Source organism: Porites lutea, chromosome 5 (genome assembly GCF_958299795.1).
Source record: "Porites lutea chromosome 5, jaPorLute2.1, whole genome shotgun sequence".
NCBI lineage: Eukaryota > Metazoa > Cnidaria > Anthozoa > Scleractinia > Poritidae > Porites > Porites lutea.
The window spans coordinates 44631878-44657706 of NC_133205.1; the positions used below are offsets into that span (position 1 = coordinate 44631878).

The following is a 25829-nucleotide window of genomic DNA, read 5'->3' on the forward strand; positions in this document are numbered from 1 at the left end:
ATGATTTGTATTTCAAAAAGAGCGATCAATTTTCATCCACCCATTTCAATAAAAGCAAATGAAATCACTTCTCACTATAGCAGATAACCTCGAACCATGACTTCGTCGTATAAATATGTGGCACCGAAGAAAGACGAATCCAAGCTTTATATAGTGTAAAATAATTATAATTTACTTTTACTGGTGTCACTTTTAAAAGTAATAATAATAATAATAATAATAATAATAATATTTAGGTTGAGTATGATCGTCTGGGTGAACGTAGTCCTGAATGGGACTGTTGTTGGTGACTGACGTCTCGACAACCTGTGCCCTTTTCACTTTCAGAAATGAGTTGTATCACGTCAGTTGATGGTATTTAACTCTGGTCATTGACCTGATTGGTCAATTAAGTGGCGATGTTATTGGTCGTCTATCAGTTACGCTGGGATGTTATTGGTTATGATGACTCGTAATGTCATTGGTGCGTTTCGATCCGTCTGTTGTCACACTTAAACAGTCGTTTATTGTTAGTCAAATTGTCAGTTGTCCAGTCGTTCTCTCATAGTTTTGTTTGATTCTGTCAATAAGTCGTTTAATGTGAGCTTTGCTGTCAGTAGCATTTTTTTTATTCTTATTTAAAAAATGCGCTGATCCAGTGCACTACAAAGTCGCTCCATGTAAGGGAATCCAATACTGTCTTGGATTCTGGATTCCAGTTGTTGGTGGCATTTCAGGTCAGTCGAGTTGAATTCCAGGTTCTACAAGCAAAAATTTCCCAGATTCCGAATTCTGCACGCATAACTTTCCTGGAATCTTGATTCTTTAGGGGTAGGCAACAAACAAACAAAAAATTAAAATAGTCTTTTGCGGTTGTTCGTTCCCCTATTGTCACCATTGTAATAGAACTCAAAACCCTTCCCTAAGTCACAATTTTGCCCTAAGTGGGAAGTAAGTGTTAATGTGGAATTTTGAGGGGAGGGGTACGTGGGCAGTTACCCAGAAACCTCAACTGATCCAACACTACGTGTAACATCCTTTTGTGCTCTTTTCCATAGAATTAGACTTTAACTTAAAAAACAGTATTCTTCAACGTACACCGAATAGTTTGCCATCAGCATCAAATTTACTGACGTATTTCTGACGCAGAGTTTATTCACTTACAGTTTTTTTAGTAAAGTGAGGTTTTCAAAGTCGTCTTCGCCAATGTCTTTCAAAGAAGTCATCGCAAGATTTCTGAAACAAAACACAACATCAATATTCAGTGGGATAAGACTGCCAATTGGTAGTAGCATTCAGTGATTATTACGATCTGTGGCCTGTCTTTGTTAGCCTCCCACGCAGACGTTCTGACTTTTCTAAAAGTGCTCGTATCGCTATGTCCTGGTCCTTCCCCCGCAGACTTAATACAATGCCAGTGAACCGCGACGCTATTTTACGCGAAATTTCTGTCATCACCACCGACGATTAATATTCAGCCATCTGGATGAAAAAGGAGAATAGTAATTGAGTTGATCTAATTCGTTATGGGTTTTAGCCGGTGATAATCCCTTTGGTAAGTTTGTCTGCTTCTCTTTATTCGTGACCTAGAAAGCGAAAACGGACAGTCAAAGCTTAACGGAAAAATCCGTTTACATATATCTGTTTAACGTTTTCTTTTCTAGACAAAAAGGTTTTCTATCAGTTGAACGTTTTGAGAAAGAACGTTTCTTATTTGTTTAAAAGAGTCAAGTATCCGAGAAATGTTTTGGGCAAAACGTTTGTTGAACGATCAAAGCAAATGACGCTCACAACTCTTAACTAATCGTTTAAATGACCATGCTCTTTGTTGGAGAAAGCAGGTCCCTGTATCGTATATAGCTGCATGCAACCAAAACGCCTGAAATTTGTCATAAAAGTCGTAGACATCCTCACCAGTCCAGGATATGACGAAAACCTCTCGGTTATAATTATTGCCAGCTATTCAATTTTTTTCCCGTAGTAAACAGTGATCTATTCTTGGCAAATAGTCAGTTAAATAACAAAAAATAAGACATACAATATCACCGTGTTTGAAGGGATACCGCTTGGTACTTGCTCATTATCCATGGCCATGCAGTCAACTATGTATGTTACTAAACTGGATGTCTTACTAAAAAAGGTACAGCTACAGTTTTTAGGTTGGTCATTTGGACAATGACCGCCTTCGCTTGACATAAAAAGCCATAGCAGGCGAACCAAAGTCCACATATTCAAGTAAACATACATCTTCACAGACACATGGAAGATATAAAACTGCGATTTTCTGGGAGGCGCGGTGAGGTAAACTCGAAGCTTAATGGTAAGAGCAATTGGAAATGAAGGAGGAGGGGCAAAAACAATGGAAATCACAACCATAAGGGAGGTTCGAAAACACGACTTTCGTAAATTACAATAAAAATTTTTCCCACGCGTTCATCCAAAACCCAAACAGCTGGACGTTAGTTTTAAAAAAGGGCGTCATTATTACATGCCTGCCATCTCTGAGAAATCATACGAAACACAAGCCTGGAACAAACTCTTCGATCAATTTTGGGAAAAGTGTAGCCTTCGTATAAATTGAAACAAGTCGACCACTGTTCACTGACGCAAAAAAGGTTACGAACCACTCTGCTAAGTTACGAAAGTTGAATTATTGGTGATCGTCTTTACTTGTGCATAATTTGGTTATCTTTTCACGCACATGCCAAAAAAGAAGGAACAAATTGAAACGAGTATCGTAAGCAGACCTAGGACCGTATGTGCAATCTTAAAACATACACTGTAAAATGAAAACAGCCAATTTGGCCCCAAAAATGGGGCCGAGGCGGGTGAGTCCAGAATGGTAATGTTTTTGGGGCCAATTCAGCCCCACAGAGATGAGGCTGTTTTGGTACCAAAATAAGCCACTTGCATTAAGAGGTCACGTGACCAATGCTTCCTTTAAACAATGAGTTGGAATCTTGCTGATGCCAAAAATTGGCAGAGTTCATAAAAATAATCTTACCCCCCCCCAAATTTGAAAGGAAACTCATATTTTATGGCACTTTGATTTTTCAACAAAGTAGTATGATTTGTTTTGGCCGCCATGTTGGAGGGCATACTACTTTTTGCTTATATCTTGTTAAACGTGTGATAGTTACGCTCAGATGTGCTGTAAACGCTACCCCATCATCTTTTCAACATTTTTCTTGAAGTTTAAGTGCAAAATTTGTGTTCAGAAAGAGCAAGAGAGAATGATTTAAGAGAGCGAATTCCCCATACATGACCCTCTTCCCATGAAAATTATTTTCAATCTATTCTGGCTGTGTGTCATACTGTGTGGTTACTTAGGACGCCACCTTATTGTTCGCTTAGAGTGGCGTCATGTAATTTTAAACTTGACGGGTAACTCATTTCACTGCCGATCACGCACAGCAAGCGATCATGACGCGCAAACTTGGTATTACTTTCGGCGACGAGTCAAAAGATTTATACGTGGACTAATCTGGCCAGAGTAGCTGACGAAGAGCAAAGCGGTCCTGGCTTGTGGGAGTTCTCCGGAGAAAGCGGTTCCGATTAGGCTAAAACTGCTTATCATTGAAGTCTTTGCTATATCAATATATAAACAACCAACATCGATCCTATTGCAAAACACGACAACTGTCTCTTCCGGCGACATCTACGCACACCCGCGAGCGAGCTGTGATACCGTCGTTTGGATCCAACCGTGGACACGTAACGAGAAAATAGGTTCAAAGTGGGTTCAAACAAGAATGTTTGGCCGCCAAACATTTGAATTTTGAGAGGACGCTAGACATATGTGGGCACACCGCTCAGTATAAAAGAATTGACCGAAACCGGAAACCGCGCATCAAAACTCTCTGGCATCCACGTTAGCGACTGTTTAACAGCTTTAAGCATCTGACCTAAATAAATTCTTAAAAGCAAATGTATTGTTTCTGAACGAAAAATGTTCCTGGAAAAAGAGAAAAAATATATCGTACATTTGCTTAAACAATTGAAGCCAGCCACTCATGAAAGGTTTTGTGTTTCGCGCGTGATAACCTTTGCCTTTGGCTTTCACAGTGTATCAGAATTCAATATTCGTTACTTTAAATGAGGCTACCAGCCGTTAGAAAATCTCAATCTTTAATCTCAAAGTGAAATTTTGACTCTAATACTGCAATCCCTTTGTAAATGAAATTCATTCCTAAATTAAAAGCTGCGAGCGCTGATCAAAAACATGTCAACAACAGGAGCCGATTAGTATCAGCTCCTGGCGCTAATTACTATAATGGCAGTCAAACTTCAAATGTTTGGCGGCGAAACATGTCACGTTCACGTGAAAGTAGAACTACTTCTTAAAACGGTTTTCACGAAAGACAAAGTCAAAATCATAATCAGCATCATAGGAACACTTAAAAGCTATAGTGAAAATCAAAAATTGGAGTTGTAAAGGGTTTCGTTAATTAAAGCTCACCAGAATTGGAGTCAATTAAGGTTTCTTTTATAACTCCCCTTTTGAAAAAAAAAAAAGAAAAGAAAAGAAAAGAATTGTCAGAGTTGGTCAAGTTCTCCTGCTAACAATTCCGACAATGTGTATTATAGATTGAAGCAAAAGAGTTGTAAGAGCAATAATGAACTAAGATGCTTTAGCTATATCAATTCTCAAGCTTCTGATTATGACTCCGACCCTCGGACCCCTCCTCAAAGTTCTTGATATGTCTTAGTATATGGAAAAGATTTTACCTGCAGTGGAAAGCATTTAATCTTCCCTACAGGACGAGGTATATTCTATTGGGTGCAGCGCTGCTAAAGGTCTCTGTCGTCATCAAGCATAGTGGCCATCTTGTATTTTACCAAGAATTAGAAATCGGGTGAAAGAGGCGAGAATTGGTAATCTTTTGTGCTTGACATGTAGAATAACACATAAATAAGAAATTCGCTTCATTTTATCTCAAGATTTACTTTTATCGTTGAAAAAAGTTTATTTTAAAAAAGTTGAAAAAACATGCATTCTCTCTCAAAATGCTTGACCACCTGTTACATATGACGTCATATCAGTAACCATAACAACTGATCATCACTAAACGTGTATCAAATGCGCGTCACGGATTAAAAAACAGCTGTACTGAAAACTTCAGGTGCTAATGATTAATTGCCTGCGTGCAGACGTCTCCTATTTCCTTTGTTGCACGCGGAAAAGGGACGTCTGCGTAACGCCGTCGCTAATCGTGTTCCAGCGTCCTGCTGGGTTCCCAAGATCTTGGGAACACGCTGCGATAGGCTGACACGCAGTGCGCATTGTTTGACTTAACGCTGATTGGTTGTTATCGAATGTGGTCTGATAATGTATGCGGTGATTTAAAAAATTTATGTAAGCGGGGTTTTCTAACCAAAACAAATCAAAACATGTGCGATTGTGTGCTGTGTTTTTCGTCGATCGAAAAGCAGAGCGATCGAAATCTTGTGCGGGGACGCGGAAAATTTAACGTGTATGAGGAAATTATTTCTTTACAATTTACTGTGCACGACACATCACATCATATTTGTAAACAGTGTCTGAGAAAACTACAAAAGCGGCGTGAACTTCGCACCAGGCAGGCATTTCGGAGAAAGCCAGCCAAAGAAACTAAAATCTTTATTTAGCCGTAACAAACAGAGGTCAAGAAAATTTAAACCCTTTACAACTGCATCTGAAATCAAATCCTATCGGGAACACCCACAGAAGCATAAACCACAGGAAATGATTACTCAGTATGCATGTAACAAACCTGCTTCATGACCTCTAAGAAGACTTAGCGCGGCAAAAATGAGATTTACTCAGTCAAAGGTTAGAATGCTACATGCCCTGTGTAGTGCTAGTAATCTTCGCGCGAGAGAGAAAAGAAGAAAAACCTCTGTTCAAGCCGACTCTCAAGGTCACGTTTCGCCCGTATCACGAGCTTATGATGTTTTGTTTGGCCTGTCAACTCTTATTTCTAACCGGATATTATTTCACAATTTATGCGAAATAGAATACCCTGCCAGCGGGACGCTGGAACACGATTAGAGGCGGCGTTACGCAGACGTCCCTTTTCGCGTGCAACAAAGGAAATAGGAGACGTCTGCACGCAGGCAAATGATTAATCGTCTGGGAAAAGAAACTCAGAAAATTGGGGGTGGCTTCCAGCCCTGCCTTGTACGTAATGATAGCCCCCGCCCGGTTAGATGGATCTGTAATAAGCGCTGGTCTGCAGAGCAGGAGACGTGGTCTCAAACCCGAGCCGGATCAAGACTAAGAATCCTAAAATAACGATGTGCTTTCTTTGTCCTGACATGTAAAAATTGTTAAACATGAGGGTGCATAGCATTTACACAAACCACCGGGGTGGAAATCTTGTGTACAAAAATAAAACTATAAAATTTGAGGTAATGGGAGAATGACCCGTTACAAAGTACATCCAGATAAGCTAAAAAGACAAAAAAGTGAAAATATTCCATCGCCTGAAATCTAAGCCCATATTTTCTGAAATTTCCCAAAGGGAATGGCGCGAACCATTTGAATTTTTCCAACGTCAATTTCCGTTTTTTCCATGTAAATTGTAGGTACCCTAGTAGTCTTTCTGAGCTCTTTCACTGTACGATTCTTGACTTTTGAGAGGTAAAACACTGCTTTTGTTAAAAATTAGGGAAGGTAGACCCCGATGGTGTGGTCAACCTTTAAAACATGTGTGTGTCTTTGTGTGTGTGTAGAGTTATATAGCCTGCTTTACCAAAAATAGAAATGATGATGAAGAAGGGTCTAGCCTCTCAAAAAAGCAGAGTCGCTATGTGATGAATGAAAATACAAGGTTACAATATTTAAGAACGTTATTTTCTTTCGGACGACTTAACAAATATCTTCGGCGTTTGAATACAAATTGCCGAAGTCTTCGTCACCCCTATCGCAAAACTCCGCTCCCCCCGTCCTAAAAATAGCTCTTATATTGAGGTTAGATGTAACACTATAAATGTTGCCTCTCTGGATTACTTTTACGTTTACTGCTAACAGGTTTAAGTCACATCTCTCTCAAGTGAACTCCTGGATCAAAAGCTGGCTTTGGTCATCAAGTGGTTGCGCTCTCAAGTCAAGGAACCTGAGACAATGTAGACAGCTGATAACCTTCATTTTTGCATCAACGAATGCTTTCTGAAGGAAATGGTGGCAAAGTGTCAGACACGAACGCATGGTTTTGCAGAGAAGCGATGCATAGGTAATTCCTTTACCTAGAAAAGGAAGCATAAAAACAGAACCCAAAATTGTATAAATGTAAAAGCTTAAAAATTTCTGTATGAAAAGCTTGAAAAAAATTGACGAAGGATTAGATTCAGCGAAAGGAAGGGGAAAGAGACTGTTATTAATGTTAGGAACCATCTTTGTCATGCGAATTTTTTAGAGTAAAAGAAATATAGTAAAACCCGCTAATAAGAAATTGGAGATTAAGAACCTCCTGGCAGAAATTTGCCACTTTAATACCCATATTTTGAAGTAGAGTAAACAGATGAACAATTAGATTTGCGTTACATAAGTTAGGGAGAGGTTCTCTTATAGTTTCAAAAACTTTGGATGTTGTAATATAGCAAAAAAGACTTACCCAAAGCGATCAGAATTATGGAACTGTTAAGGACGACAAATACGATGTTAATGATAAGTGAATCACCTCCTTCATGATCTTTTGTGCCGTCGCAGCCACTGTACATCGCTCCGAGACACACATTAAAGAAAATAACCCACAGCACAAATGTTTGTAGTCGGTCTTCAAACTTGCCTTTTATTGGACGGAAGAGGGTATAAGCTACCCCAAATACACTGACGACTAGTAGAGTCAGACCAATTTGGATAACACCATCTGAACCAAAAAGGAAGATAAACGAGATTAGTGTCAGTTTGCGGTACATCTCTGTTATCTCCCAATACCAGAATTTATCCTTATAGTTTTCATAAAATACTTTCATTCCAAAGGCAATTTCTTCTTGAAACTGCGATCTGCGGCACTTGCAAATGAAAAGCAATGCTAGTAAGGGAAATCCAATGGGGTACAAGGAAAACATGGTAGCGACTGGCCAGTATATCTTGTGTCGGGCAGTAAAGCATTGGAGGGAGTAATCAGCTTTCAGTAAAGAGGTGCAATGGTTTCTGTTATCTGTGAAGCAATGCGTCACACATGCCCCTGGAAGAGGAATTATTTGGATGATTGTTTTACTTGTCATGGGATATGATGCTAGCAGAAAGAGGAAAATGTTCCGGTAGCAGGATTTCTTCAGGCGAGAAACTGCACGTAGTTTTTGGCTGTCGGGACAATCGTTCTTCTTGATGATGTATATTTTTTTCAGGATGAGGTAACAAAGAATAGTACAAACGACAGAAAAGTTAATGGAAAGAACCAGGACGAATTTTGAAAAAGCATCTAGTCGTAGTTGATAATAGATACAGCTTAACGGTGCAAATTGAAAAATATTTCCTTCAACCACTTTCAGAAATTTTTCCATGGGCATTAAAGCTACCGGCCACTTCACTCTCGCCAAGGATGTAAAAATACCCGAGATGACTTGATAAAATCCAATAACGATTTTGAAACACGACATGATGACATCTGCGACAGTACGATTATTTTCGGTTTGTTTTGAGTCGCCCCAAAAAACCATCAGAAATACGACAACAAAAGAAAGGACTATCAAAATGGATGAAACGATAACAACTACAAATCGTGGACATTTTAAGCATGTGTTAAATCTTAGGTAGTAGCCATTTCTGCACGTTGCACATAAGTCTCCTTTGTATCCTTCAGTGCACTCTGAGTCAATTCCACCCTTGCAAGACCCAGCATACGGACATTTCACTGGCTTTGGAAGTGGAATGGTAAATCTGGAGTAGACATGATTGTAATCGGGTTCGTATGAATGGATGTTCTGCACGAAATTCTCATAAAAGTTGCTGTTACTTTGATTGGTCCACTTCCAGTAATAGTTAGGTGCAAGTATTGCTGTGTCGTTGACGCAGTTGATGCCGTGAGCTGGACATTCTGAGCATGGACCAAAACGATCCAAACGATAAAAGCCTGGAAGGCATCTGCATGCACGATAACCGGCAGTTTCATTGGAAAGCGTACCTGTTAAATACAACAACAAAAAAAAGCAACATTTATTTAATTTAAGATGTTTAAAAATTCAAACCTTACTGTTTTTCTGAATGCTATTGCTGATCGGCGCGGTTACGATGATAAAAAACAAGGAAGAAGGATGGCTTTCCTTTAATCTTATTCAGTTAAATTCCAATAGCACAGGCTATTCGTAACAATGGTGGACTTAATTAGGCCTAAAGGTTGATTCCACTGACGCGTTTTTGGCCGCTACGCACGTTAACGTACGTAAATTTTAATCACGTAAATAGAATAGAGACAAGAGAAAAAGCGCCGAGCTTAAACGATAAGTTAAGAGACGTTCAACTTTTACGTTTACTAGAGACCTTTCATGCATAGCCTCTATTTTATTTGCGAACGTAAATTTTACGCAAAGTACGCAAGTAAAAATTACGCGACACTGGAAATCAACCCTTAGGTGATAAAAATTTACTTTTAACAGTGGCCCTAACCTGGTTTTCATATAGGAAGGTCTGGATGGCCTTGTTGGAATCTCAGCTATCGGTTTATCTTGTAAGATCTGAGTTCATATGGTTAAGCTAGACCTCTTCCACTGTCCCCCTTTTAAGAGAACCTCCACTAGCAGTAGCGAGTCAGCCCTTAATTTTGAGACTTACAACCAAAAGCTTAGAGGTGGATTCCCAATGTCGCGTTATTTCTAAGTGCGCAAATAAAACAGAAGAAATGTATTAAAGGTCGTGCGTAAAAAACGTAAAAGTTGAATGAGGTTCAACTTTTACGTTCACGCTCGACCTTTCATATATTACCTCTATTTTATTTGTGAACATAATTTTACTCGTGCACACACGTTAATTGTTAATCACGTAATGAAATAGAGGCAAGATATAAAATGTTGAGAGTGAAGACGTGAAGTTGAGTGAGGTTCAACTTTTACGTTTACGTGCGACCTTTCATACATTGCCTCAATTTTAAATGCGAACGCAAATGTTACGCACGTAAGGACGTAAAAACTTCGTGACAGTGGAAATCAACCATTCGCACTCAAATGTCAAAAGTACGGGTTTACTAAAATGTGTTCTCAAAGACCCAGAAGTGGTCAGTCGGGTCGGGAAACACGGCGGGGAACTTCTTAAAAACTTTCACCTCCGTTTTTTCCCGACCTGACTGACCACTTCTGGGTCTCCGAGGATGGTTTATGTCGAGTTTTCGAACTTTGAGTCTAGTTTCGCGTAAAACAACACATGACAAATTTCGACACATTTCTCTTTCTTGTCATTGGTTGAGCCGATTGGTTTCTTATGTAAGAAACTGGAAAATTAAATTACCCTAGCCCTAAACCAAATAAACTAAATATTGTTTAGCAGCAATAAAAAAGCTTAAAAGCTTTTAAGGCTTAAACAGCGGTAAAAAAAAAAAAAAAAAAAAAAACAATTCATGGCAAATTGCTTCTTACGAGCTATTGGTAGTGTTTGACCTAGTCACAAACTTCGTAAGAAACTAGCCAATCCAAAACGTCGAATTATGTCCTGGCGACTCTACAGACGCTCTATTAAAGAAGGTTTGAGATTGTCTGCGACGCAGGCAATGAAAATTTCCTCAAGGCCATTTCACTTTGGTAAAACTTTTCCGAGTTTCATAATGTGTAATTTTTCGAAGAATCTGAAACGCATGATTTAATTAGAATTCCAGAAACTTTGAGTCATGTACCAGCTGCTTGGAAGAGAAGCTACCAATGGTGCCTAACCATGCCCCAAACAATACTAAAACAATTGAAAGACTGACATGCCATTGTTTCCAGTGATCAAATAGGAGAGACCTTACGAGCAGCTCCTACACAACTCGAAACTTTCGATGAACGTATGACTATCTCTAAACAGTTCTGACGCGTATGGCCATTCCAAATGTCCGAAAGCATTTCATGTACCACATATTTCAGGGGCACCCAACGAGAATATAGTTCAAAACCACTTAAACATAGAATTGTTTAACGTATTTTAGTATTTAAACGGTAGATATAGGCATATCTTTATCCCCTAAAAATTTTTCATCTGTTCGGATTTCCTAGCTGAAAGTCAAGTGATCCGAAAATTATAGGAATCAAAACTTACCTTTTCGAAAATTCTAGCCAGAAAAAAGGCTCCCGAAATTTTTTAGGGTAAAAATCCGTTAAAAATAGGCAATTATACCATTTTTTAGATGTCCGAAAATCCTAGGAGAGGCAGGCAAGCAAGAAATTTTACAACAAATGTTCCGAAAATTCTAGATCTCAAATCGTCTTCCGAACAAATATTTTTCCGAAAATTGTCGTTGGGTGCCCCTGATATTTTAAGTGCTGCCACAGTACAGGCTTCATGGACTAAATTGTTAACACAGTTAACACAAAAATAAGTTATTAAAAGTACACATCATTTTACAACGTAGTTAATGAAATGCGCTCACCGCAAAAACGTTGTACAACGTAGTTAATGAAATGCACTCAATTGCAAAAACGTTGTCACAGAAAAATGGACAAAAAAATGAAAATGCTAGTTAGGAATTTTTTAGGCTAATAAGCTTAATAAATTCATTCGCATCATACGCACATGGACGTTGTATTTGCCTTTTGGAAATTGTTATTTTTTTAAAACTGAAAAAAAAAAAAAATTCCTGCGTGGAAATGAAACGGCTGCTAAAGAACCCACCATGAAGATGTGGCTTATTAATTCCTATTTGGCTTTTATCTTCGTTTTTCATTTTTCTAAGAGTAGACAACGTTATTTCAATTTGGTGTGTACTAAAAGAAACAAAAGAAAGAAAGAAAGAAAGGAAGGAAGGAAGAAAAAAAGAAAGAAAGAGAGAAAGAAAGAAAGAAAGAAAGAAACACTGGTGAAATTTCAAAAGACAGAATTTTCAGCGATCAAGATATTTCAGATATTTTACTGATTTGGAAACCAGGTTTTAGAAATGATGATGGTGGAGAGATATTGGGAGCTTAAGCAAATACGACGTCGAAGAGCAAGGAAAACGTCACCACAAATAAATAATCGCGCCTCCTTAACATCGCTCAACTGGCCAAATGTAGGTGAATCTTTCCAAATATTAAATTCTTAATGACAAGGGGGGGGGGGGGGGGGGAAGACGAGGTCTGGTACCGAGAAACGATGTTCTCACAACTTGCAAAGCGGTCACCCTGCGTGGTGGTCAGCGGATAATTGCACTTTTTCCCACAGTAAATATTTTTAGACTTTTTAGAAGCAAGAAGCAAACCGGCAGAGGAAATCAGAAATGCTTAAAAAATTGAAAAAAATAATATCATGCATCTTTGTTTTTCTTGCATATCGTATTTGTCTTTCGGTACTGAAATTGCGGGGGAAACTAAAACGCAGCCGCGTTTAATAGATCTTAACCAAAAACAACGCGCTCGATCGATTTATAGGTTACATCGTTTTTGCAGGGCAATGATAACTTGATGCTGATAAAAATTACTGGAGAAAGGGTCAAATTTTTCGGAGGCAAGTATATTCAGCGAGCTTTACAAATATGAGCTTACAGCTCTACATATCATAACTGAATAAACATCCACACTTCATAACATTTCACTTCGCTTATTACGATCAGTCAACGCCTTGAATCCAACGTTAAAATTCAAAACGATCCTAATAAACAAATCACAACTGCTACTGAAAGCCTTGTACCTTGAAGCGACTTTAACTTTCCTAAGGTTTGCAGCAAAACACTGCTCGATAGCTCAACTTTTCGGCGATTCTTATTAGCTATACGGAGCTATGTGTTGCATATTCCAAACTCTGCCGAGCGAAATTGTTTAACAGAAAAAGAAGACCACACACTATGTCTGAAAAGCGACATAAAATCAATAAAATTGCGAATTACCAAAATATAATAGTGAGAAACAGTCCCGCCTTCGACCGCCATGCTTTTGTTTCCTGTCAAGACCGTTGATTTATGGTTTGTGACCTAATGCGCCTTATCATTACACAAATCCGCTGGCAAGAACTTTGCTGATCGCTTTGCAAGTTGTGAGAACATCGTTTGGATTTCATTTTAGAGAATATATGAGAAATAGCTCCTCCGTCACCCCCCCCCCCCCCCCCCCCTCTTAAGGATTTTTCTTAATTTAAAAAAAAAAAAAAAGGAAAATTTTTTGTCTTGTGTTTACGTCGTCTATAAGAAGTCCCATTATAGGAACTTTAACCTCGTAATTGACGTTTTCGTCGTCATGATTGCTTTTAGCTCCCTGGTAGTGGATGTCCACGTCGGTTCTTACCGTATGGGCATGCTTTACAGGCAGCCGCACTTGTGCCGGGATGTAGTTCCTTTGAGACGTAAGTCCCTAAGCTGCATCGCTTGCAGTCTATCTGCCCCATTTGATCCTGGTAGAAACCTCCTAATTTATATAGTAGAAAGGATAAAAGCGTTTGAACTTTCTGCATAGAACTGCAAAAAAACATAAGCCTTTTTGTGATTTTGTTTACAGGGTACGTATAAGCAAAGATTCGGGTGTTATTTATGGTCCACTACCCACGGTGGCCTTCGACGAATAAAATGCAACAAAAGTGAGAAAAACCTGGTTCCTAAAATTAAGTTAGAGCGAAAAACATGATCTTAAACAGGCTTTCTCCCCTCCCGAATATCCGTTTTGCAAAAATAGCATCTAGTCGCATTTGATAATAGATATACAGCTTAACGGTGCAAATTGAAAAATACTTCTTTCAACCACTTTCAGAAACTTTTCCATGGGGATCAAAGTTACTGGCCACTTCACTCTCGCCAACGCTGTGAAAATACCCGAGATGACTTGATAAAATCCAATAACGATTTTGAAACACGACACAATGACATCCGCGAACGTTCGGTTGCCGTACCTTGGGCGGTTTCAAATGAGAAAGGGGGGTTCCGAAGCACCCCTTACAGCCAAAGGAGGTGGGTAAAGGTTTATAAATCAGTTCCTCGGAAACTGGTCGTTGATTATCAGTAAAATGCATGTAATCAAGGCAAAGGCGCTTGCAATTTTTCATGGCCATTCTTCATTCTTCTTCATTCTGATGACGTTTGATAGAATAGTTTATTAAAACTCTCTTGCAGTAAAAAGAACTGAATTACCGAGTACATTTTACAATCTTAAGGCAACTATTATCTAGAGTATAGTAATTTACAGTTATAACAATAAAAATAACAATTAAATCACTTAAAAAATTTCTATGTCCTACAGACCTGCATGATCCGGAAAAGATAATACTTTTGTGTTTTCTGCGTTAAGGTGTAGTTAGGCGCATCCAGAAGTGGGCTGGGAAGTAGGTGGTGCAGAGGGTGGCTGGGGGACTTCATAGCACAAGAGTACTCTTCTATCATGTAACCTATCTAGTTTACCTAACTGTAAGGCATGAGCATATGACTCCGCCTCGGGGTAGATTATGTTAAGCGCCGTTTTTTGCACTTGCTCTATGGCTTCGGACAGATAAGCAGGGATGTTCTGCCAGACTGGTACAGCATACTCTAAAACTGGCCGGACTGTGCTAAGGTAAATTGCATTTATATATCTTATTCAAATTTAGATTTGCATATCTTATTCAAATCTACAGAGGGAGTGAACGTTCACAAAGTACGAAAACACAATTTCTCGCACCGATAGATTATCTAGATGGATTTTATATTGATGGATCACAAGTGTAATTAGTCTCGCTTGCGTAAGCAAAGAGACTCATAATCTACAAGCCGATTTTTTTTCTTCCTGGGACACAAAAGCAAGTCATGTTCCCAGGCCTTCCTAGCAGAGACCGTGGAAACTAGGAATAAGAATCGTTGAGTGACCGAACCCAAGCTTGTTTTGCGAAGAGGAATGCGATTTAGAGCTTTTTCCGGTACGGGTTGGTCCACGTATTCAATCGCTTGAACGTGCTCATTATTACTTTGGAACAAGTGAACACTTCATGGTCTAAAAAAAACAACAATCTTAATCAGCAAAACCTCGATGGTTAGAGTTGTAAGTTTTCATTGTATGCAAATAAGTCTTGTGATGAGCATACGGTTTATTTTCGGTGATGATTGAAGTGACGCGCCATGTTCATTGCGCGCTTTTTATCTCTGGCAAGCTCTTCGACCGTACACGTATTTCCGGTCGTCGCTAACGCGTGTACTAAACCAGTTCAAAACAAATCGTCGAATACGATACAAAAAGTAAATATTCTAAAGAATACTCAACCGCCGATAATGTAGAAGGTGAAAAAACCTTTGGCGAGTAAATCCTGTTTCGTGTAGAATTAAGAGTGTGTCCATGAGAGAACCAGGCAGGAGGTGATAATGCTCAAATCACGGATTTCGCTCAAACTTGGCACAATTGATGGGTGTGGTGAGATATTAACCTCGACAAAAAATAAGGTCGCAATATTGAATTCCCTGGGATTTACAGGGACCCCACCTAAAAACGACAAAATCTACTCATTTTTGCATAATTAATTAGTTGACTTTGGTTTGGCTGTTCAGCAAGAAGAAAAGACAACTTCAAATCTAATCAACTTTAGCATCTTCTATGTTTATAAAACTTAATGCTCAGTAATTTATTTTTACTCTCTAATTCGATCTCTTTCTATTATTTAGCCTAAAGTAAGGACATCTTCTCACTGTTTTGACCAAACCCTAAATTTAAGGTATTTTAGTGGCTAACATCTCCCATGAGCAACAACCTATGTACTTAATTCTCACATATTCTTTGAAAGACATCTTTAAGGTTATCAAATCAATCATAAAATATTTGGGCAATCTCATACTTTATCAATAATGACGTATTATGTACATCTGACTTGACGCCTATTTGTCATTTGACCAAAATTGGAAGAAACGTAACATTCGTTTTTTTTAAAAAAAATAGCACAAAGTTGGCGAGAAGTCACAAATCAGATGCGTCATTATCGATACTAATGGCGGAATTGTTAGAACGTGTCACCTGAGGCATGTTTTCTGTGTTATTTATGGACGTTTGGATGGATATTTTATGGAACGCTTGAGTAAACCATAGTTAGTAGAGGGTTCCCCTCTACTAACTATGAGTAAACACAAGGAGCAAAAGAGTTAGTTCAAAACTTCGATCGGTCCAACTTGTAGGTGAAACAAGACCCAACAAGGATAAAAGATGGTGGATAAATGTTACATACACGTCTCTCAGGTGCTTTAATCCAGATTTGCTGCTCCAGTTTCGTCTGGTCCTTTGTGGCGTTACTTCGTGACGAGGTAATGAAATCGAAACATCTTGAAACATTGCAGAATTAAAAGTGTCGGCTTTTCACCGAACATTCGAAGTCTTTGAAATAAGTTGTAGTCAGAAAGAACAAAATCATTCTCAAAGGACAAGAAGGATCACTGACAATCCGTCTATATCTACAGAAAACAACCACCTGCTCGAACACCCTCCATCTTTGACTTTAGACTCTGCCAAAAAGATCGAATCTGTGACGCCGGACTACCGGACTCCGGAATGCGGAATACGCTATCTATTGTTTGTACGCGCCAATATCCTGTTATAACTGGTGTGTTGAAAATAGGTTGTGAAAGTCGTGTTACTTGAAATTTTGAGTTTATTCGATGTTGACATTAATTACCATGATAATAATGGTCCATAATAGCCCTTTTTGTAGTCAGACGGTGCCGTGCAATTTTTAGACAATTAATGACTTGCCACTGGGTATAATTACTTACTTACTTGTATTTTAATCCTCGTAGTCTTACAACTGTACAGGTTGGTATCTGTATCTGGGTATATTATTGACTACAAAAATATAATAATAACCATTTATAAACGTGTTGAGGAAAAACTTCTGAGGAATACAAAAGACCCAAAAGGGGGCACTAATACATTGTAAAAAAAGTCGGCTAGACTTCTTTGGCTATAAGGAAGGTGTAAAAGAACAGTTTCTTGAACACGGACTAATACACTATATTCACTTCTCATTTAAGCTATCATTTGCGGATTCATACAGTAGATTAAGTTCTCTTAACGGACACTCTCGTATATAGCGAATAGCTCTACTTACGACCGCCATCACAAAATCCCGTTTCAACTCCCACACAAACACTGGATTTTTACATTCCCGTAGGCGGCCGCGGGCACTTAAAGGGTTTACCGGCGAATTAGATGTTAGCTTTGATTTAAAGCTCTCCTAAGCAGACACTCGAAAGAAATCTTATCCGCCTCTGAATGTTGTTTTTTTTTTTTTCATATCATGTCCACAGTCATATGGCCGTTTGTCACTGTTATGAATCATTCTTATAAATCCGTTTCAGAGTTACCGTTTTTTCACATACTCGTCCGGTTACACTTGAAAATACAAACTGAATTGTATGCTTTTACCTAAATTACAACAAGGCAAGAACATCAGCGTAACCATACACTAAAAAACAGTTTTTTGCTATTACCAGTGTTAATTTGTATCTGGCAGGAGCTTCCGTAAGCGGCTATCTAACCTTTACACCACTTTTAAAGTGGCTGAATTCCACTTCTATAACTATGCTGCATATGAGATTCATTCTTGTAAGCGGCCAGATCCAGTTAAGGCACCTTTTTCTCGTCCCGAGGGCGCCCTCGTACGAGAGCTTCCACTGTATTACAATTTTAGGATTTCTCTTACATTTTAACAAATTTTCGCTTAACGAGGCACAGTCGAACCTACGTGCGACCACCCAACTTAAGTGACCACTTCCCAATAAGCGATCACTTATTCAACACACCAAATATATTATCAAGTCAAAGCGCTTGTAGTTGGAACCTCCTGTAAACGAACACATCCACATCCAGTAAGCGACCGCGACCACTTTTTACGATGACAGTCTGATTGAGAATTTTCCATGATGCAATGGTCTGATCTCTGCGTTCCCTGTATGTCCTAAGCTACTCGGAGTATGAGAGGAACTTTAGAAACAAATTAGATTTATCTATAGTATATTGTAACTTAAAAATTGCATGCAGTACATGTGTCCGCACTTTTCCTCGTTAAAGACCTCCTGCAGTTCGACTCTCGTAAAACCCAAATTTTCCTTGGGCAACCCCATGGGCATTATTTACTGGGTGTCTTCCGACCACGCACGGACCGGAACATGAAATGTCTGTAACTTAATTGTTGTCTGTCCATAATTCAACATCTGCCTGCCTCAGCACAGCACACGGCTGGGCACTAAACTGGTTTTGGTGCCCAAGAGTACGCAAAAAGGCCCTTCTGAGATCGATGTCCAGGACGAGAAAATTGACCTTACCTGGGTAGGGTGAGAAATTTGAAATCGAAGTATTACAGTTGAAGCATCTCTCGGAGGGAATGTGGGAAGGGTGTTAAACATATGGAAGCGGTTGTTTGAGAAAAATATCTAACTCAATGTGAAAGTGTGGTGTATTTTGAATTCTACTTGGGAACATTAGTGCCACAGTTAGGCTTTATAAGACCCCCAAAAGACCGTGCGAGATAAAAAAAATTCACTGTTTATGACAGTCAAATCTGGTACCAGCAGGGTAGGGCATTTGTACGCAATTTGGACTCTCCCCGGGGAAAAGGGACTGCAGTATGAAAAAAAAATGGAATTCTTGTCGCAAGCCAATCTGGACGTGTCTCACGCTTTATTTGTCTCTTTGAACTGGTCTGCACCAACATCCGGCTTCACTTCGCTGCTATTTCACGTGCAACTAAAATAGAAAAAATAGTTCTTTCCAAAACACGAAGACAAAACGACTTCTTTCTCCGAGTTTGAGAAGACATGGGATCATTTATAATCATGGTCTGAATAAAGTTGCCAATAGATTTGGAATTCTAAATTATTTATCAGCATACAATAACAATAAAATAATCTCAGAGAATGTCGGAAAGTCATTTTGTTCACTGAACTCTGGCTCCTAGCTCCTGGTTCCTGACTCCTGATGCTCCCGATACGATGTTTCCGTATGGTGGCAACCGCTGCTTAAAGATGCGGGCTCCATTTAATGTCAAAGATGTCGGACGTTTGCAACATGTGAATTGAGCTACAACAGTGGCAGATATAATTCTTTCAATGGGTTAAGAATCGGCTTTCTACCTTTCGTATTGTTTTGTCCTAAAACAACTTGATTTGGATTTTGGTGCGTAAACTGATGGCTAAGGAATTTTAGTCGTACAGCGAGTCACGACGCTGAACTACGCTGAACTGGACATCGAAGGTGGCATGAAGAACAAATCAAAGCGGGCACAAACTAGCAGTTAAGACATCTAAGAGATACGTATATGGATTTTATTGATCGTTTATATTGTTTTTAGGGCGAGATTGTTAAAGTAAGTAGAACTGTGAATTAAATCTTTGTATGTTGTTTTTACTTGAAAAGATCGCGTATATAGCTATCAAAAATCATCGTTAGCGTTTCTTGCACAACAATTTTTATGATTTTACCCTTATTAACGTTAAATCATTGTCTGATGAGTTTTTTTGTTCGATTTCTCCTCATTCAAGGGCAAACACACGAATATTGTGAGGGCCTGAATTTTGATGAAATATGCAAAAGTCGTTCAGTCACATGAACAGTTTATGTCAACACTTGGAAGAAAGTGAATTGCCCAAACTTTTTATGATCTTTTTCTCAACTTAAGTGATGGCTTCAACTACTCATGCAAAAGTTATAAAGATAAGCGGTTGCTCATCAGAGATATTTGGGAATAAAATACCCTTATTTTACGTCTTACCCAAAACTTGGAAATGATGACCCAACTTAAGGGGGCTAAGAGGGGGGAAATCGAATCGGCGACTTTAAACAGTTTATTGTGCTTAAAGTCTAATGATGTCAGATTATCTCTCAGTGCATTTAAGTTCCAGGTGGCTTTTCTGTTTGTTGCACTGGCATCGTAAAGTTAGCTAATTAATTATGCATAAACGGGCAAAATGGCGATTTTTACAGGGGGAGCCCGGATCTCCCAGGGAATTTAATATTTTGACCTGAAATTTTGTCACATAAGCTAACTCCTGATACCTAACATTTGTGCCAGGTTTGAGCGAAATCGGTGATTTGAGCATTATCACCCCCTGCCTGGTCCTGCCTGGTTTTCTCATGGACACACTCTTAATCGCGTCATCATGTCTTATCTAATCTCTAAGCAAGCGAGACTACCCGCCGCCGTAAAGAGGGTTTTTGTTAACATTAATTCAAACTGGGCGTTATTGCCTTCTGAGACCGGTGTACTCATAATTTGCGACATCTAGTCACAACTTAATTGACACATTAACGTAATTCGACGTAATTATGACTCCATGATCCAAATGAAAAATATGAATAAGCATGGCTGTCAAAAGTCGGTTGTTATTGAAATTAAACTTAAGCGGAGTGACATACACGTGACGATAGAGTAAAATGTTTCCAGATAATTTTTAAGGAAAGTCGCTAAGTTTCGTGGTGGTAGCTTTTGAAGTTATTCAACTTTTTTGTAAGGGGAAGGGGGTTCTCCCAGGGCTGAAAGGGTTTTAATGATCCACATGGCACTAAAAAGAAGTATACTTATGTTTCTCACATATTTCACATACCTGCAGGACAAGCATTGCAAACGTCGTCTTGAGCACGGAATCCAGCTGTACATAAAGTACAATTATGGCAAAAACCGCCAATCACTGAAAATGCACGGTGACAGGGGCGGCAAACAAACCCTGAACGCTTAAAGCCCCTCCTAAAGCTAGTAACTTCATTGCCAAGAAGCACATAAAAACTTGTTGATGGCGCACAGTCGCTGAAATAAGAAACACATCAATTATATCAGTAAAGATCATCACTTATAGACTATGTATGAACCACCACTTGCAATAGATAACAAGTCAAGCATACATGAATCATGATTTTCTTTGATTTCTTTTTTCAATAGAAAATTCATGCATTATTATATTACGGTTATATTCCCCATTATTTCCTCAGTATAAATATTCTATCTTTAATTATTCCTATCCTTTCTTGTTTGGCTTAAATCCCCACGCTAATTGTTCATAATCGTTAAGGAAATTTGGAAGGTTTTTCGCCAAGATCGCGAAAAACGAATCATGCTTACGGTTACATTTTCAAAAAAAGGGACAGTAGAAGTCGCGGTAGCTAAACTGTTTTTGATAGAGCTGGAGAAAAGAGGGAAGATCTGATACGTTTTTCGAACGAGATGTAGCAATAAAACTACTGCCTATAAACATAGCAAGAATAGTAAATAATGCCGAAAGACGGGTAATTGCTGCTATTTGAGAATTAGTATAATTACATTGATGATTATCGAAAATTGAGTGCTATAATCTGCGCATGCTAGGAGCTTCGCTTCATCCCGCTACAATCACCGCGCGGTGATTATAACATTGAAGGCTAGCAGTTTTCAATAAGGCAGCCAGATTTGTTGATGTTTCGGAGTCGGAATTTGATCAATTTAAAGAAAATGCTGTTCTCAAAAAACAAAAGAATGGGTTGCTACAAAATTTCGAATCAAGCTATACAAAGGTTTTTAAAGGTAGGTTAATAAAATTTCTCTTTTGCAAGTAACACAATTTACTGAAAACTGGTATGTTTGTTTACTTTTCTTTGCTTCAAAGTGTCGGGAACTTTTACTAACTTTTGCGAAATTATTTGACGGGGGTTCTACAGAATGGTTTCAACAGCTGCAAGACATCTTAAAGCCCCAAAATCTTTCAAAAATATGTCTCTTTTTTATTTTATTTTCTCGAATAATCATCAAATGAATGTAATTATACTAAAGCAATGAATATCGGCCAATAGTCACCTCGACTTCGTCTCGATGACCATTCGCCGATATTCACGTCGCCTTCGGCAAATAATTGTTAAATAGTTCTACTCTAACTACACCTTTATTTACACTTTTTATATAACAACATTTTTTTATAAAAACGTTTGGAAATTTTTATTAAGAACCTGTTAAGAATAAACCTGAGGCTCAGAGAAGAACAATTATTTATATTTCACTGTTTTTACTTTCCTAAATCTAGATAATTGTAATGAAATAATGTTCTGCAGCCCTACATGGAATCAGAGTGCAAGTAAAAGTTTGTTATTTCAACACATTCCTTTTGTTTATGGTCAATATAATACATTTACATCGTACTTGTATTCATTGATGTGAAAACTATAGTCATTATCCTGTCTTGTCTATATGTGGTTTAAATCTACCAGAAATTTAGAACATCTGTAAGAACATTTCCAGGCTGAAACTGCCCAGAAAATAAGAACTGTCGAGGATCAACTCGAATATAGAAAAAAGAGTGTATGTTGCCAGGAAAAGGCAGAAGTTAGCTTTATAAGCTTTAATTAAGGTATAATCCAAAAATAAATTCAAAATATTTTCGAAGTTTGCAATTTTAAGATGATTAGGTAGAGCTCATTGAGAACTTTCTTTCAACAACAACAACAACAACAAATCCAGAAAAAATATTTTTTCTGAGGAGACTTATGAAACGCCAAGGAATTCCTCGATCTTTACTATTTTAATTGATTGTTGACAAGTTCTACCACACAAACCACGATTACCAGTCAAAGCCGGATAATCACGCAATTCACCACTATCTACAAGAAATAGTGTCGTACAACGCCGTTTCTCCGCTGCAAAAACTCCCTATTGTAAGTTGTTATCCAGAAATTTTGTTACCATGGTAACAGGACGTCACACTTCTCCTCTCTATTACTCAAATTTATCACAATCGTGATACACTTGATTTTAGTGAAGGCCATGTGACCAAGAATTAACCAATGGCAGTCGGCGTTTAGTTGAGTAAAATTCGAGGAATATAACAACAGCCATTGCGCTTAATGCATACGCTTTAAACAAATGAATTTTAAATGAAATATATTTCCCCACGAAAAAACGATTTTGTGCTTAATATTTTGACAGATCCATACTGCATTTCTCCAACTACTAGTACTATTCATTCCCATTCAGCTCTTTCCTCCCTTAATGGATTTGTTATAATCCCATTTAAGAGAACTCACCCAAAGCAAGACTCCACCAACATTTATAAATGAATAATGGATTTTTTTGAATTTTATATGTAAAACAACATGAAAAATAAAACATTTTAGTAAAATCCAGCTACCGGTCTATTACCAATGCTGCGTTCTGATTGATTGAGCTATTACTAGGCTATATGTTATGGCCCACTAGTAGCGAAAAGCGCCGGCTTTGAAAGCCAAAACAGTGGCGGCTGAATCGCGTTTTGCTAGCTAAAGTTGTTTTGTCTCGATATTTTTTACCAACTAGCTGGATTTTACTAAAACAATTATACCTCTCGCCCTCATGGTCTCTGAGTCAATAGCCCATTCGCTCTTCGGCCTTACGGGCAATTGACTCAGAGCCCATTCGGGCTCGAGGAATAATTGTTAACTATAAGGAATATTTTGTTTGACACAAATACTTATCGAGATTAGAGATACAATATTCTTAATATACATACATGACTGAAGAGTATCTCCTTTGATAAAGAGAAAGTTGTCGAAGGCTTTTGCATGTTAAGGACCTAGAAAAGTATTATGTATAATGAATTTTACACTATGCACGATTAAAAGGTATAAGTAGAAAATTCAAGTAAACAAACCTGTCTTTTCAAGAACATAAAATTCCAGGGAAATTAAATTTTTTGTCTCTAACAAGGTTCTTAACTTACACTTTGGCATTGGATGATAATGAATCAAGCAGACCATAAGGCAATGTTGTTAAGGGATTGTCAAACAGTGTCCTGAAAGGAAAGAATCATCATGAACATGCATCGGTTTTAGCACGAAGCAACTCGAAAAACAATGTGTCATTAACAATATGGTTAACCATAAAAGTCGGAAATTTAAAAAAAAAATTCCGGTTTGAAATTTCGGAATTTCACGTGCCCAGCGGAACGGTACGGTACATTCCGGCTACACAGACCCGACCCAAGCCACCGCACGTCTGGTTATTGTTCTTGTAAGCAGGGGAAAACAATTTTGTAAAATGGAAAGGGACATTTCGGTACGACCGATCGGTCAAAGAAGACCACCTTCAAAGTTGGTCCCGAATATTCCGGGAGGACCAAACCGAAATGGTCTGTTCCATATGATGTGCCAACCGAAATTTCCGAAATTTGGGGTTGAATGTAAAGCGCCCAAAATGATCAGAATTTTGATAAATTCGTCGAAAAGCTTACTCTCTAAACTTTTTCTTGTTTGATCTTTCTTTATGACCAACTCCTTTGGAGTTTTAAAGACTTACAGCGGATGGAAATGGGGCCTTGTTCCTTCATGTTTCTAGTTTAACTTAGTAGCTATAACAGAGTTGAATTGCTCAGGTAAACAGGAAATAACACCACGCAATAAAAAAAAAATGTCGGTGGACACATAGTTTTCTAAAGAAATTTTGTAAATATTTTGCTTTTTGTTTTCTTACAGTCTGATACTTACACTGTTGTCAAGTCGTGAAAGTTGTTGAACGCTTTGTCTCCAATGTGTTTGATCGCATTGCTTTGAATAAACCTGAGATAATAAAGCAAATGATATAACCAGTAAAATAGATCATATTGGCCGTATTCACACTAGAGACGGATTATCCGTTGAATAATTCGCGTCTCATAGATAATACGTCTTAATTTGAAAATGGAACGGTCTTAATTTTGGATGGATAATCCACCTTTTTTTATCCATCAGTTTTTCCGTCAATTTTGACTGATTTTGAGGATGGATTTCCGTCTCAGACGGAATCCTTCTCTAGTGGGAAAACAGCCATTATTACATAACACCAATGGAATACTAGGTGAGCTTTTGCGCGAAAAGATGTGAAAAGTTCACTGTTGCTATGGATACATACTAAATCGGGCCTTTCGCAGCATAAAAATATTTAAGTGAAATGGTTTCGAATTACATTGGTGTTATATAATAAATAGAAAATTGCATGGCCGCTTGGAGATTCGAAATTTCTCTTCTCGTGTTGAAAAAAAATTTTTCACGAGAGAGCTGCGCTCACTGGGCATGCCATGTGGCAGCCATGTGGAATGGTCATGTTATCTTGAACTCTGTGCTTATTCCGTATTTATACCTCTGTTTTCTTATCTGCGGGTACTCAAACTGTATCAACAAACCTAACATCAATCCTACTGACCCCGAAGAAGCTCTTAACCTGACGAACATCATCTCAAGCAATGAAATTTTGGAAAATGGAGTTTCAACCTCACTTGCATCGGGAACCAAGCCCGCCACGAACACGATTAAGAAAAAGTTTCTTTGACAAAGACTACTCTACTTTCCTAATGGGACTGAAAGTTTTAACCCGGTGATGATACAGATCATCCTTAGCGGCGATGTTCACCCTCAGCCGGGCCCAAATTCAAAGCAAAAGCAAAATTCTCGGCCGGGCAAGATCCAGAGGAAAATCACTCAACTGCGTACGTGGTTAGCCAACATGCAAGTTCGTGCATCAAGATTGCTCATCTGAATATTCGCTCTTTGAAGTCTCGCCAACACCGTTTTCTACTACAACATACCATTGAAGATCATGACTTTGATATTTTTACTATATCAGAGACTTGGCTCGACTCGACGGTTGATAATCAAGCCGTGCAGATTCCTGGATTTGTATTCTTCCGCCAAGATCGGGGAGAACATAAATGTGGTGGCGGCCTTGCCGTGTACATCAGAGACACATTCAAAGCGACACTTCTAGAACATGCCTCGGGAATAAGCGAAGAAAATTTCCAGCAGCTCTGGATAAAAGTCCAAGTTCGACACTGCAAATCGATTTTTATTTGTACTGTTTATAGACCACC

At 38.5% G+C, this 25829-nt stretch overlaps 2 protein-coding genes across 2 annotated transcripts in view; both read right to left on the reverse strand.

Annotated features, from left to right (window-relative positions):
* The window catches only part of LOC140938438 (osteomodulin-like), a 15576-nt gene extending 13493 nt beyond the window's left edge, over positions 1 to 2083 (reverse strand). The window contains exons 1-2 of the mRNA XM_073387916.1: positions 2018 to 2083; positions 1144 to 1215 (exon numbers count right to left, since the gene is read on the reverse strand). Of these exons, the coding sequence (XP_073244017.1) occupies positions 1144 to 1215; positions 2018 to 2073 (128 nt within the window). The 5' untranslated portion in view covers positions 2074 to 2083. The remainder of the gene's footprint in view (positions 1 to 1143; positions 1216 to 2017) is intronic.
* Positions 2084 to 6917: 4834 nt separating this feature from the next.
* LOC140938439 (uncharacterized) lies at positions 6918 to 25053 on the reverse strand. The gene is made up of 8 exons (XM_073387917.1): positions 25031 to 25053; positions 24472 to 24543; positions 23709 to 23780; positions 23499 to 23561; positions 20598 to 20797; positions 13345 to 13464; positions 7575 to 9089; positions 6918 to 7206 (listed from the first exon to the last, which is right to left on the reverse strand). Exons 1-8 carry the CDS (start codon positions 25051 to 25053, stop codon positions 7010 to 7012), a joined length of 2262 nt encoding a protein of 753 aa, XP_073244018.1. The 3' UTR covers positions 6918 to 7009.
* Between the last annotated feature and the right edge of the window lie 776 nt (positions 25054 to 25829).

Bases quoted from the DNA above. Each gene is read 5' to 3' on its own strand.
- LOC140938439 (XM_073387917.1), bottom strand. From the start codon at position 25,053: ATGGCTGCCACATGGCATGCCCA. The intron at 23,562-23,708 runs GTAAGTTAAGAA...ATACTTTTCTAG, and splicing joins TTATCATCCAATGCCAAAGT to GTCCTTAACATGCAAAAGCC. The intron at 13,465-20,597 runs GTATGTGAAATA...TATATAAATTAG, and splicing joins TTGCAATGCTTGTCCTGCAG to GAGGTTTCTACCAGGATCAA.